The sequence below is a fragment of the Nerophis ophidion genome, linkage group LG02 (genome assembly GCF_033978795.1).
Source record: "Nerophis ophidion isolate RoL-2023_Sa linkage group LG02, RoL_Noph_v1.0, whole genome shotgun sequence".
Classification (NCBI taxonomy): Eukaryota; Metazoa; Chordata; class Actinopteri; order Syngnathiformes; family Syngnathidae; genus Nerophis; species Nerophis ophidion.
In genome coordinates, this window is record NC_084612.1 from 70,637,721 (window position 1) to 70,653,358 (window position 15,638).

The 15,638-nt window shown below is 41.4% G+C and overlaps 1 protein-coding gene across 1 annotated transcript in view; it reads right to left on the bottom strand.

Moving 5' to 3' along the window:
* col7a1 (collagen, type VII, alpha 1) overlaps window positions 1-15,638 on the bottom strand; it is a 196,503-nt gene that overhangs the window by 158,544 nt on the left and 22,321 nt on the right. Inside the window, exons 5-8 of the mRNA XM_061889781.1 lie at window positions 12,682-12,775; window positions 12,438-12,596; window positions 6,149-6,306; window positions 4,568-4,697 (exon numbers count right to left, since the gene is read on the bottom strand). Of these exons, the coding sequence (XP_061745765.1) occupies window positions 4,568-4,697; window positions 6,149-6,306; window positions 12,438-12,596; window positions 12,682-12,775 (541 nt within the window). The remainder of the gene's footprint in view (window positions 1-4,567; window positions 4,698-6,148; window positions 6,307-12,437; window positions 12,597-12,681; window positions 12,776-15,638) is intronic.

The window sequence follows — 15,638 nt, forward strand, 5'->3', positions numbered from 1 at the left end:
CTCCAAGTCCGAGTCCATGGTTCTCGCCCGGAAAAGGGTGGAATGCCATCTCCGGGTTGGGCAGGAGACACTGCCCCAAGTGGAGGAGTTCAAGTACCTAGGAGTCTTGTTCACGAGTGGGGGAAGAGATAGACAGGCGGATCGGTGCGGCGTCTTCAGTAATGCGGACGTTGTACCGATCAGTTGTGGTGAAGAAGGAGCTGAGCCGGAAGGCAAAGCTCTCAATTTACCGGTCGATCTACGTTCCCATCCTCACCTATGGTCATGAGCTTTGGGTCATGATCGAAAGGATAAGATCACGGGTACAAGCGGCCGAAATGAGTTTCCTCCGCCGTGTGGCGGGGCTCTCCCTTAGAGATAGGGTGAGAAGCTCTGCCATCCGGGAGGAACTCAAAGTAAAGCCGCTGCTCCTCCACATCGAGAGGAGCCAGATGAGGTGCTTCGGGCATCTGGTCAGGATGCCACCCGAACGCCTCCCTAGGGAGGTGTTTAGGGCACGTCCAACCGGTAGGAGGCCACGGGGAAGACCCAGGACACGTTGGGAAGAAAGACTATGTCTCCCGGCTGGCCTGGGAACGCCTCGGGATCCCCCGGGAAGAGCTAGACGAAGTGGCTGGGGAGAGGGAAGTCTGGGTTTCCCTGCTTAGGCTGTTGCCCCCGCGACCCGACCTCGGATAAGCGGAAGAAGATGAATGGATGGATGGAATTAGTGTCAAAGCGCTTTGAGTACCTTGAAGGTAGAAAAGCGCTATACAAGTACAACCCATTTATCATTTATTTATTTATTTACATTTACTCCGTTACGTCTACTTGAGTAACTTTTGGGACAAATTGTACTTCTAAGAGTAGTTTTAATGCAACATACGTTTACTTTTACTTGAGTATATTTATGGAGAAGAAACGCTAGTTTTACTCCGCTCCATTTATCTACATTCAGCTCGCTACTCGCTACTGATTTTTATCATTCTGTTTATGCACGCTTTGTTTGTTTTGATTCGTCAGACAGACCTTCAAAGTAGGAACTATCACATGCCTGCGTTTTACCAATCAAATGCAGTCAGTGGTGACGTTTGACTCCGTTTCACCAATTAAACAGAGCCCGGTAGTAACATGATTAACTACATCAACCACATGATTTGTCAAAAAGCACTTAATTGAGTATAGGGCTCCATGACTGCTACAAAGGTTGAGCTGATTCTCTGTTTGTGGTGCAGCTGCGTTAGTTTTTCCATCCATCCATCCATCTCTACCGCTTGTTTCAACTTGTAAAATTGCTCTGTTGTGCAGCATGGGGCTGCTCCACCCGCGAAAAGTGTGGAAAGACTTTACATCGTTTTCCCCGCAAGCCGGAGAGGAGACACTTATAGGAAGTTAAAGATTTTCCGTCAACACCGGAGAAGCGTAGATTACAGTGTTGTGTGCCAGGTAAACACACACTACAACGTCTGCGTTTTGTTCAGGAGAGGACACACAGAAGCTAATACAAATACTACAAATTAAAATGATTATTTGACAAAAATAAACTTTCTTTTAAATATCAGTAAAACTAAAATAATGCTGTTCCATAACAGTACAATAGAAAGTCAAACACAAATACAAAGAGCAAGAGTAGACATTGAAAGAGAAAAATAAACCAAATTTTGGGTGTAGTGATAACTGGAAAAATTAACTGGAAATCTCATATTAAGAATATACAATATAAAGTGGCAAGAACTACGTCAATAATGGATGAAGCAAAACATGTTTTCAACCAAAAATCACACCATATTCTCTACTGTGTGCTAGTGTTACCATATCTGAGTCAGTGATGTGCGGTCAGGGGAGGCAAGTGAGGCAGTGCCTCACCTGCCACTAGGTGGCTTAACCATGAGATGTTCCAAAACAAAGTAATAAAATAAAACACGTTTTAATATTTCTCTTTCGGTTTATGCTTTCTATGTGATTTTGGTGTGGTTCCTGTATATTTTGATAATTTTCATGGTCAAAATCGCGGAAATTCCATGTTTCCTGATCAAAACAACGCAGCAGATGAGAAGTGAGGCAGACACAGGCGGTGCCTCCACGGCTACACACAGTGCGTATTGGGCGTGTGGTGCGAGGGGGAGCATGCTTGTTGCCACGTGGAAAAGGCAGGTATTGAGGCAGCATGTACCTCTGCCTCAAGGTAGGGGGCGATATATTGTCAACTTGCAGTTCAATGCCTCAGCAGTACTCTGACTCGCCACACTGGGAGAAGTGGGGGCGCTCAAGCTAGCAAACACAGGTCTCTCCAGCAGAAGTCAGCCTTTTTTCTTTTAACTGTATTTATAACAAACAAGGCATTTTAATTAGAGCAAGCGAGCGTTTGTGGGTGTTTTTTGTCAGATGCAAAAATATTGTTTAATTTTTTGGAATGAAATTGAATTAGATGAATGTTTCTGCCAATATGAAGAATTATATACTGTATCCAAGATGAAATACTTCTCTAAACTGGACTTTAAGACAAAATGAATGTGGTCATACAAAGTATGTTTTCATGGAGGATAGCTATTGCTGCTTCAGATACAAATACAGAAAGGTAATACACACTCGCAATACTTGATTTATTTTGTTAAAAGCAAATGGGACCAAAAAGTATTTAATAACAACTTTATTAAATACTTTGTGGAACCATTTATCATATCATAACATCATTATAACGTTTTTATGAAAGCGAATAACTCCCTTTTTTTCCTGTTACTCTAATTGGGGGGGCATAGCTCGGTTGGTAGAGTGGCCATGCCAGCAACTCGAGGGTTGTAGGTTCGATTCCCGCTTCCGCCATCCTAGTCACTGCCGTTGTGTCCTTGGGCAAGACACTTTACCCACCTGCTCCCAGTGCCACCCACACTGGTTTACATATAACTTATATATTGGGTTTCACTATGTAAAGCGCTTTGAGTCGCTCGAGAAAAGCGCTATATAAATATAATTCACTTCACTTCACTTAATGCGCAACCTAAATCAACAATGACTAGAGCTGCACATATGAATTTAAGTTAAAAAAAAAATTTAAAAAAAGAAGAAAAAAAAGTATGCATGCCTCACCTGGTGTTTAGTTCACCGCACGTCAATGATCTGAGTTATTGTGCAGAAATATGTAGAAAATCCAAAATGAAGATTTTGGCAAAATGAGGTTAATCAGTAATTTTAATGCGTTGCGACAAAACACTGCACGAATGTAGCAGCAGAGTGCATCACATATAGCTGCAAAATTATAATTTGACGAAATAAGACCATGTTTTATCGTAAGTTTATGAGCTGGAGTATGTTTAGAACTATATGTAGACTTTTATTATGGTTAATTTTGTCAGGTAAACTAACAAAAAAAAAAATGTGCATGCTTGTGGGCACACGTCCTTGGTAGCAGTCATTGTTGAGTTGGCCCCTGTATGCAGCTCTGCAACAGCACTTTATCTTGAGCTTAAGGCATAAATACAGTTGACAAAGGGATTTTCAGTCCTTTTCTTGGCGGAGTCCAACCCTCACTGGAAACGTGTCCGACTTATTGCCGGCAATGCGGACCAAGCTCTGACACTGATCGCACAGGACGCGGACCGCCACATTTAGAGGGTCCGTTACCCCATACTCTCTGAGCATTCCCCACAGGACTTCCCGAGGGACACAGTGGAATGCCTTCTCCAAGTCCACAAAGCCCATGTAGACTGGTTGGGCAAACTCCCATGCACCCTCAAGGACCCTGCCGAGAGTATAAAGCTATCCATCCATTTTCTACCGCTTATTCCCTTTGGGGTCGCTCAGTTACAATCGGGCAGAAGGCGGGGTACACCCTGGACAAGTCGCCACCTCATCACAGGGCCAACACAGATAGACAGACAACATTCACACTCACATTCACACACTAGGGCCAATTTAGTGTTGCCAATCAACCTATCCCCAGATGCATGTCTTTGGAGGTGGGAGGAAGCCGGAGTACCCGGAGGGAACCCACGCATTCACGGGGAGAACATGCAAACTCCACACAGAAAGATCCCGAGCCTGGATTTGAACCCAGAACTGCAGGAACTTCGTATTGTGAAGCAGACGCACTAACCCCTCTGCCACCGTGAAGCAAGAGTATAGAGCTACTTCTGCAAAATTATATTTTCACAAAATAAAAGCTTGTTTTATTCTAAGTTTTAGAACTATATATAGACGTATTATTTTGGAGTATTTCGTCAAAAAAACTAACGTCAAAACAACAGAAAATTGCACGCCTCTTAGCACAGCCGCACACGTCCTTGGTAGCAAACATGGCGCCTGTTGTTTATTTGGCCATACTCTCTTTATAGACGACTCTGAAAATACTCACAAATAAACACACCCTTCAGTAAACTTTTTACTTAACACAGAAACAGTAAACACGTGTTTTTTTTCAATGTTCTTAGGTCCTAAAAAATTGTTATGAAAACATTTTCTATCGTGAAAACGGCTCCATGCCAGTGTAAGTTGGAGCTATAGACGGTGATGACTTTCATGTGCCTCCAGTCTGACGTAAAAAGATCTGTTGGCAATTTGGAGACATGTGGATCGTCTGCTTGCTACTCACTCGTTTGCTGCTTTGCAGAAACCGACTCTCCCACACTGTTGGGGTATTGAGCAATGACGGTCACGAGGTAGTCTGTTCCCGACTTCAGCTCTCGTGCTGTAAAGGTCCTCTGGCTGCCAGACACGGTCTCCTGCAGTAAAGAGGCGTTTTGTTTTTGTTTTTTCCAATTGGGAATTTCACAAATTACAGACTTAAAAGCACATAATAAAGATCCAACCTTTGGGCATGTTGATACTCAAGCTGAATGTGTTTGTCAACAGACTTGAAACTATAATTACAGACTTCAGCCGTAATTATACCAAATCTACCTGCAACCTCTAGAACAGGGGTCTCAAACATGAGATCCGCGGGCCAATTACGGCCCGCGAAACGTTATTATGCGGCCCGCACCTTGATGTGAAATTTTACTGTTGGTGCGGCCCGCGAGTATGTGAAAACTTACCGTTGTTGCGGCCCGCGAGATCTATATGAATGGCATTATATGAATGGCGTTATATGAATGGCGTTATATGAATGGCGCTTTGCAACTTCATATTTGTATACCCTCAATTTTTCTGGGAGACTCCCAATTTCTAGTGCCCCCTCCACGGGTAAACTTTCTCCCGAGATTCACCCGACCTACAATTTTGAGGGGACACTGTGGAGGCACTGCCTCTACTGACTTCTACAACCTATACAAACAGTGTGCCAGCCCAGCCTCAAGTTGTATTTGGCTTTTGTAGACGCGATTAGCGACTGCAAGACATACTTGATCAAAAGCCACACAGGTCACACTGAGGGTGGCCGTATAAACAACTTTAACACTGTCATAAATATGTGCCACACTGTGAACCCACACCAAACAAGAATGACAAACACATTTTGGGAGAACATCCGCACAGTAACACAACATAAACACAACAGAACAAATACCCAGAATCCCATGCAGCCCTAACTCTTCCGGGCTACATTAGGGCTGCATTGGATTCTGGGTATTTGTTCTGTTGTGTTTATGTTGTGTTACAGTGCAGATGTTCTCCCAAAATGTGTTAGTCATTCTTGTTTGGTGTGGGTTCACAATGTGGCACATATTTATAACAGTGTTAAAGTTGTTTATACGGCCACCCTCAGTGTGACCTGTATGGCTGTTGATCAAGTATTGTCTTGCAGTCTCTTCTGTGGAACTGAAGAAGCCTCATACAATATGGGACTGGGTCGGCACACTGTTTGAGTGGTGGAGAAGCAAACTAGACGTCATATCGTAGAAGACGCTTACGACGGTACCATCACGTCACGCCCTTAAAATTGTTGAACGTGGGAAAACTGGGCGAATGATTGCCCGGGGAGATTGTCGGGAGGGGCACTGATATTCGGGTGTTTCCCGGAAAGATCGCGAGAGTTGGCAAGTATGTTGCTAGGGCGGGAAAGCCATTCAAAGATGGTGAATTAATTAAAAAGTGCATGTTTGATTTTTACAAGAAATCTTTTCTTGCGACCCAGCCTCTGCCAGTTTCTGCATCCTGTGGCCTCCAGGTAAATTGAGTTTGAGACCCCTGCTCGAGAAGAAAATTCAATACCCATCTTTGAAGAACCTGGACTCACCTGGCGCAGTTCTGCCGAGATAGGCTGACCCGTGCTCGAGAGGGGCACGTACTGGACCACGTAGCCTCTCAAAGGCCCGCCTGCAGAATTCCAGCGGAACCTGAGCGAATCCGACGTGACGGCTGTGAACTGGATGTTGGATGGACCTGAATATCCCTCTAAGAAGGGAGGAGAGGTTGTTATACGCACACAAAAACTAAGATGCGTCTCACTGTATGGACAGGGAGTATCAAGACACATCTTTTAATTGATTAAATCCATCAGAAGATGGTCCAGACCTCCACTCTTAGTTCTAAGACATTTTAGTATTGTCTCATTAAAGTTAAAGTACCAATGATTGTCACTCACACACTTGGTGTGGCGAAATTATTCTCTGCATTTGACCCAGCACCCTTGGGAGGTGAGGAGAGCAGTGAGCAGCAGCGGTGGCCTCGCCCACGAATCATTTTTGGTGATTAAACCCCCAATTCCAATCCTTGATTCAGAGTGGCAAGCAGTGAGGTGTTAGGTCCCATTTTTATAGTCTTTGGTGTGACTCGGCCGGGGTTTGAACTCACGACCTACCAATCTCAGGGCGTACACAGGCTCTAGTGCACAAAGCAGTGTGGAAGACTGGAGGAATTTGAGAATCCGGTCCTCAATCTTACAGAGATTATGATCTTGGGGCGGCATAGCTCGGTTGGTAGAGTGGCCGTGTCAGCAACTCGAGGGTTGCAAGTTCGATTCCCGCTTCCGCCATCCTAGTCACTGCCGTTGTGTCCTTGGGCAAGACACTTTACCCACCTGCTCCCGGTGTCACCCACACTGGTTTAAATGTAACTTAGATATTGGGTTTCACTATGTAATGCGCTTTGAGTCACTCGAGAAAAGCGCTATATAAATATAATTCACTTCACTTGACCAGACCATAAACTTGTCAATCTGGCCCGCCAGACATTTCCAAATAATTGTTTTAGATCTTTAAGATCAAAACTGTAGCTGCCATTATTATGTGCAATGATGATTTTAAACTTAGACTTAGACCAAGACTTAGACTTAAACTTCCTTTTTATTGTCATTCAGATTTGAACTTTACAGTACAATGAGAACGAAATTTCGTTGCATTAGCTCTGGGTAGTGCAGGATAAAAAAAAAAAGCAATAAGGTGCAGATATAAAGAAATAGATTACTGTACAGATAAATACATTGCACTTTTTCACATGTGTCCATGTTTATGGATGTATGTTGTATTGTCTTTTTTATTCCAGCGAGTTAATCCATTTTCGGCGGAGTTGAGGGGATAATTTAGTTATGATGCGTTCAAGAGTTTTTTCAGAGCGAGGCTGAAAATGCAGGTGTCATGGACAGACAAGGAAGTGAAGTATATTTATATAGCGCTTTTTTTCTAAAAGTGACTCAAAGCACTTTACATAGTGAAACCCAATATCTAAGTTACATTTTGAAACCAGTGTGGGTGCCACTAGGAGCAGGTGGGTAAAGTGTCTTGCCCAAGGACACAACGGCAGTGACTAGGATGGCAGAAGCGGGGATCGAACCTGCAACCCTCAAGTTGCTGGCACGGCCACTCTACCAACCGAGCTATACCGCCCCGGAAGGAGATTTTTACAACAAAGTTCTAAAGCTTAGTGATATATCAGATCGTAGGTGGGTTTTTTTTTACCTTCGCGTTCATATTTCGCTGTGTTTATTGTGTTTTGCTTGATTGTAATATTATGTCGATGGAGAGGGGGTGTGACGTTCATATGTTGTCAATATTCAGTGTTTTATACTTCATAGTTAATATTGTAAATCTCACATTCTTTATTTTCATGTACATTCTGGGTGTCTCATACAGTAAAAAAAATTAACATTCCATTCAGTTTTGTCATAACGTTTTTAGCATTCAATCAGACATGATTGTGAGGTTTTGTACTAGTGTTCCTAAAAACAGATATACCGGCCCCCAGACACATTTTTTACTCTAAAATTGGCCCCTCCGAGTCAAAATAATTGCCCAGGCCTGATCTAGACGCTCTCTCAAGTCTGTCAGTGACCTCTAACATGGATGGCAAAAAGTCCCACGCGATAGAAGCTGTCACAATGCGAAGGTAAGAATCTACTCATTAATATCCTTCGTTTTTCACTCCCTGTAGGTTAAGTGTGAGGACATTTTAAGCCTAAACTGGAATTAAAAAGGCTGTTTGCAGAACATTTTAAATGAAAAATATAACAAAAATATTCAGTGGCCTAGTGGTTAGAGTGTCCGCCCTGAGATCGGTAGGTTGTGAGTTTATACCAAAGACTATAAAAATGAGAGCCATTACCTCCCTGCTTGGCAATCAGCATCAAGGGTTGGAATTGGGGGTTAAATAACCAAAAATGATTCCCGGGCGCGTCACCGCACTGCCCACTGCTCCCCTCACCTTCCAGGGGGTGATTAAGGGTGATGGGTCAAATGCAGAGGACACATTTTACTACATCTAGTGTGTGTGTGACAATCATTGGTACTTTAACTTCAACTTTATAACGGTAAGCTCATGTGTCACTATTAGTGGTTCAAGAGAACACATTTTCTACAAAGTCAATACGCTTCACAATTATTAATTATATTGAGAAAAGTAAGCCGAAAATCTTAATAAACATTTATGTAATACATATATATATGTATATATATATATAATATGTTCCCCATACTTAATTTTTACCCGGTATATATATATATATATATATATATATATATATATATATATATATATATATATATATATATATATATATATATATATATATATATATGGTAACAATTTAGTATATATATATATATATATATATATATATATATATATATATATATATATATATATATATATATATACATATATATATACACGGTATATATATGTCGGGTAACAATTTAGTATGGGGAACATATTCACCATTATTTAGTTGCTTATTAACATGCAAATTAGCAAAATATTGGCTCTTAACTAGTCATTATTAAGTACTTTTAATGCCTTCTTCTGCATGGCCTTATTATACAACCAGTAAGCCATCAACTAAGAGTCTTCCCTCAATAACCTCAGAATTATTGCTTATTAGTAACCCTAACCCTAACCCTAACATGTTCCCCTAGTGTCCAAACTCTAAATTAAGTCTTTGTTACTTAGAACAGTGGTTCTCAAATGGGGGTACTTGAAAGTATGCCAAGGGGTACGTGAGATTTTTTTTTTAAAATATTCCAAAAATAGCAAAAATCCTTTATAAATATATTTATTGAATAATACTTCAACAAAATATGATTGTAAGTTCATAAATTGTGAAAAGAAATGCAACAATGCAATATCCATCAATATTTATGTTCCATAAATGTGAGTGTGAATGTTGTCTGTCTATCTGTGTTGGCCCTGCGATGAGGTGGCGACTTGTCCAGGGTGTACCCTGCCTTCCGCACGATTGTAGCTGAGATAGGCGCCAGCGCCCCCCGCGACCCCGAAAGGGAATAAGCGGTAGAAAATGGATGGAATTATAAGCAAAACTAAAATGTGACCCACATTTCTCTGCATCCCTGGCAGAGGAGCAATCGCGTTAACTAAATGTCCTGTTGGTGACTTAGTGCAGTGGTTCTCAAATGGGGGTACGCGTACCCCTGGGGGTACTTGAAGGTATGCCAAGGGGTACGTGAGATTTTATAAAAACATTCTAAAAATAGCAATAATTTAAAAAGGATGGAAGATTTCTTTTTTTGTGAAGAAATGTTTAGAATTAAGTTGATGAATCCAGATGGATCTCTATTACAATCCCCAAAGAGGGCACTTTAAGTTGATGATTACTTCTATGTGTAGAAATCTTTATTTATAATTGAATCACTTGTTTATTTTTCAACAAGTTTTTAGTTATTTTTATATCTTTTTTTTCCAAATAGTTCAAGAAAGACCACTACAAATGAGCAATATTTTGCCCTGTTATACAATTTAATAAATCAGAAACTGATGACATAGTGCTGTATTTTACTTCTTTATCTATTTTTTTCAAACAGAAATGCTTTGCTCTGATTAGGGGGTACTTGAATTAAAAAAAATGTTCACTAAAAAAGGTTGAGAACCACTGCCTTAGAATATGTTCTCCATACTAAAGTGTTACCAAATATTGTTACCGAGCAAGCTAACAACAGAGAGGTACTGTGTGAAAAGTAGCATTGTTGTTGCAGTTGTTTAAGCTAATTTCGAACATGCCGACAGTTACAATATGATACATCACATATTTCACATTATCCCATTTTCTAATTACAACATGTCCAAAAAGGACTAGGAAGAATCAGATCTTATTTAATCCTACCCTTTTTCCACTTCATAGCAATTACTAACACATGTTTTCACTTCCTGATCTCAATTTGTAACACAGTTTAAATTAATGAATAATAAATACAACATTTGTCATAAATTAATAGCTAAATATTCCATTATCACATAATGAGATGACGAAGATGATCTTATTTGTATTAAGGTTCAAAATGTTCATCAGGATTCTTCTTCTTCTTCTTTAACCGGATCATATTAGTGCATTGTTTATAAATCCATTCTATTATTTAATTCCACATACTGATATGGGAAAAATTTCAAGTGTTGCACGTGAATACAAATGTTTTAAATGAAATTTTTCTCTTTTTTGTGGAGAATTGTACGTTCTTGTGTAACAGTATCATTAAGTATTATCTAACTGACCTTTTTTGTAAAACAGTTAGTGAATGTAGCCTACTTTTGTAGTTATTCCTTCATATTTCCACACAATACCTCAGATATGGTAAAGTTATCTGTGGTACAGAAAATATTTTGATTCATTCATCCATCCATCTATTTGCTACCGCTTGTCCCTTTTGGGGTCACGAGGGTTGCTGGTGCCTATCTCAGCTGCATTCGGGTGAAAGACAGGGTTCACCCTGGACAAGTCGCTCCCTCATCGCAGGGCGGTTTATTCATGATTGAAATATTTATTGTTGTATATTTTAATATGAGGTTTCCGGTTAATTTACACCTAAAAATATTGTGCTTTAACAGAAAAAGGTGAAATGTAGGTTGTTTGTTTTTCTGGAAAAACATTGCTTAGCATTAGGCTGGTTAGAAACACTAGTGTGTGAATGTGAGAAGGAAAAGCGGTCGAAAATGGACGGGTGGCATTGATTAGCATATCCCAGGGGTCGGCAACCTATACCAGCCAAAGAGCCATTTTGACTTGTTTCACAAAATAAAGAAAACAATGGAAGCCACAAAACTCTTTTGAAATTTATAATGAAAAAACACTGCATACAGAGTTTTTTTTTTGCTTTGTGCTATGTATAAACCAGAGGTCTCAGACACGCGGCCCGCACCTTAATATGAAAATTTAATGTTAGTGCGGCCCGCGAGTGTTATATGAGTGCCGCTTGACAGCACTCCCAAATTTTCCGGGAGACCTCCGGGTACTCCGGCTTCCTCCCACTTCCAAAGACATGCACCTGGGGATAGGTTGATTGGCAACACTAAATAGGCCCTAGTGTGTGAATGTGAGTGTGAATGTTGTCTGTCTATCTGTGTTGGCCCTGCGATGAGGTGGCGACTTGTCTAGTGTGTACCCCGCCTTCCGCCCGATTGTAGCTGAGATAGGCGCCAGCGCCCCCCGCGATCCCGAAAGGGAATAAGCGGTAGAAAATGGATGGATGGACTTCCGAATTTCAGTGCAGCTATTCTCACACGTCTGCTGATTTTCACCTTAACAACAATAATAAGGCAATGCTATGATGGCACTGTCTTCAGCGCCCTCTACAACTTGCACAAACAGCTTGCCAGCCCAGTCACAAGTTGTATGAGGCTTCTACAGACACACATACTTGTTCAACAGCCATACAGGTCACACTGAGGGTGCCCGTTTAAACAACATTTACACTCTTACTAATATACGCCACTCTGTGAACCCACACCAAACAAGAATGACAAACACATTTCGGGAGAACATCCTCACTGTAACACAACATAAACACAACAGAACAAATACCCAGAATCCCATGCATCCCTAACTCTTCCGGGCTACATAATACACCCCTGGTACCACCAACCCCCTCCCCCCCCTCTGTGCCGTGGTTGAGGTGGGCAGGGTTGGGGGGTTGGGGCGGTTCCTCACCCGACCCCGAAAGGAATAAGTGGTAGAAAATGGATGGATGGATGGATAAATTTATTATTTCTTTCTGTATGTGGCGTACAGTGAAAAAGACTTGACAGCCCGGCTGTAATGTGAGTATTAGTTCCACCAAATTGTGTAAGTATATGAGCGTACATACCAATAACTGCATAGACTCCGCCTGCCGTGGAGCACACCCGGGGACTCACGAGTGGAAGCAGAGTGTTGAGCAGTTTGAAGTCCCCAACAAAGGAGGTGAAATCACCGCTGGGCTTGGAGGAAATCTCAGCCAGTTCATTGCTGTCCGCGCTCTTAATGCCTGACACACAAGACGAAGAAGGAATCAGACAAAACACACACACAGCTGCTGTGACAGAACCCAAACTGCTCCTGAGACTACGTACCAACCGCAAAGATGTGCACCCCGTTATTTCGCAGCTTCTGCGCCGGTTCTTGCACGCTGTCCTGCGACTTCCCGTCCGTGATCAAGATAACGATCTGACAAGGAAAAGGAAACATTAGGGGCCTCATTGACTGAGGTCCTATTACCACGCGCTAAACTGCGTGTGCAATCGACACAACTACAGATACTATCAGTGGGCGTGTTGGGTGTGACCTGCCAAGACTGAAAGGTGGTGCAGACCGCCTTATTCAAATTAGGATTTTGGGTGTACTCTACGGGGCATCACTATGTAGATCAGGGGGGGTCAAACTCATTTTGGATCGGGGGTCAGATGGAGAAAAATCTACTCCCAAGTGGGCCGGACTGGTAAAATCACGGCACAATAACGTAAAAAAAGACAACTTCAGATTGTTTTCTTTGTTTAAAAATAAAACAAGCACATTCTGAAATTGTACAAATGATAATGTTGTTGTTTTTTTACACTTACATTTTGCAGTTAATACTATTCTATCTTTTTTTGTTGTTATTTATATTTTCTGAATAAATGACGTGATAATGTTCATCAGTTAACTCATTGGTGTTAACTTTCAATTTATCAAGATAAAAAAATGATATCAAAATCAAATTACCCGATCTTATTTATGTAGTTTGATAATTTTCCTCCACTGATGCACAAACATAATGTGGTTTATTTTGTACATACTTAGCATCATCTAAACTGGTACAAACAATTGCTATTGCGACATCCAGTGGAGACATTTAGAACAGCCGTTTATTATTGTTTATTGCGTCTATTGCGACATCCAGTGGAGACATTTAGAACAGCTGTTTATGTAAATTAAAACGTTTCAGGTTATTTTTTATACTTAGCCAGATAAAACCGGTTCTTGGAATGTACGTTTGACACCCCTGATGTAGACGTTCGATCATTTACTGCACTTTCGGGGACGGCGTGGCAAAGTTGGTAGAGTGGCTGTGCCAGCAATCTGAAGGGTTACTGGTTCAATCCCCACCTTCTACCATCCTAGTCACGTCCGTTGTGTCCTTTGGCAAGACACTTCACCCTTGCTCCTGATGGCGTCCTGGTGAGCGCCTTGCATTTGCATGCCAGTGTGTAAATGTGTGTGTGAATGGGCGAATGTGGAAATACTGTCAAAGCGCTTTGGGCTCCTTAAAAAGGTGCAGAAAAGCGCTATACAAGTACAACCCATTTACCATTCATGGTATCATGCTCCAAACTGTGGAGTTTTGCTATGTTTTCAAACAGGCAGTATACATTTACCATTTTATGGGCATTTTAGTCACAGTCTAAAATGCATCTACAACGGAAACTCTATTTTTTTTTTGCGTTGAAGGTGCACTCATGGGAGAGAGGCTGCACCGACTGCGCCCAAGACGCCGAAAAATGCTTACTTCAACAATATTTTTTTCAAATTGATATGTTAACATTATACTTTTTTTTTTTTAAACGAACGGCATAATAAAATTCCCAGCAGGTACCAAAACGCATCAATTTTAAATAGTTTTAATCAGCCCGTTAAGTCACCAGCATGCAGTTGCAAAGTCATGAAAGGATGTTGCTGAATAGACGATATGTCCAATATTTTTTATTTCTGATAAACCATGCAAATATGATGACACACACACACGTATGACGGAGGATTCTCTGTCGGTCTGTCTTTGCAGCGCTAGCACCGATCCTTTCTAACGGCCATGTGTGTGTCAGTTTGCACGTACCGTAAATTACAGACGATAAGCCGCTACTTTTTTTCTGCACTTTGTCGAGGGTGCGAAAGGCTAAATTATAAATGTGTATTTTCTCCGCTAAGGCCATAAAAAAGGTTTTCCAAAAAACCCCAAGAAAATACGCTGATAAGGCGTTTTACTTTGTGGACGAGTTCGCTCACTACAGGAGCTGCAGTGTCCTTGCACCAGTGAAGTGAAGTGAATTATATTTATATAGCGCTTTTCTCTAGTGACTCAAAGCGCTTTACATAGTGAAACCCAATATCTAAGTTACATTTAAACCAGTGTGGGTGGCACTGGGAGCAGGTGGGTAAAGTGTCTTGCCCAAGGACACAACGGCAGCGACTAGGATGGCGGAAGCGGGAATCGAACCTGCAACCCTCAAGTTGCTGGCACAGCCACTCTACCAACCGAGCTATACCGCTGTATAGTGATCTTTTTAAAAAAAAAATTCAACCAGAGTACTGCTCGGTCTTTGAGCCTTCAATAGCGTTTCTACTCACATGGATTCTTCATTCATCACTCCGAGTTTTACAGTATAACTAAAACGGTTTATGCTTACTAAACTGTCACATGTGTGATGTCTTTAGGAGTGTTTTCATGCATATTTGTAGTTGCTATCATAATGACACTAGCGTTGCTAGCAATAGCTAATCTGCTAACACGTTTATGAGTGTCTGTGCTGGTAATATTAACATACGACATTCTTTTACTATTGTTTCAGTTCCACAAATTCTTCAGTAAATTCACCAAAACATCACCGTGTAGTTATGGAGTCTGTTTCGCTGATTGGAGAGCTAGCTTCCGCAGCTTGTGGGTCCATGACAATGACTTCTGTTTTGTTTGAGCAGCCGTTTTACTGCCGTGTTACAGACACCGTTTGGAAACAATTAAGGTATGGAAATAAACATTTACAAATTATTTCTGTGTAAAAAACTCATTTTGCAACGTATATATATGTGTGGTTTACAGTCATGTATGGCTATAATATAAAAAAATATATTTTATTTTCTATAATTTAATCGGTGCAGCTAATAGACCATTGCACTCTAAAGTCCGAAAAATACGACGCTTTTCAGGGGTTCTAAATACATTGCTAAACGGTGCTCGCAAAACGGTGTTGTGGCACATGCGCAGTCTGCGTGTCCCTCCGCTGTGGGTCCACCCAGAGGACCCGCTGACAGCGCACTCCAGCTCATCAAGCGGACCACG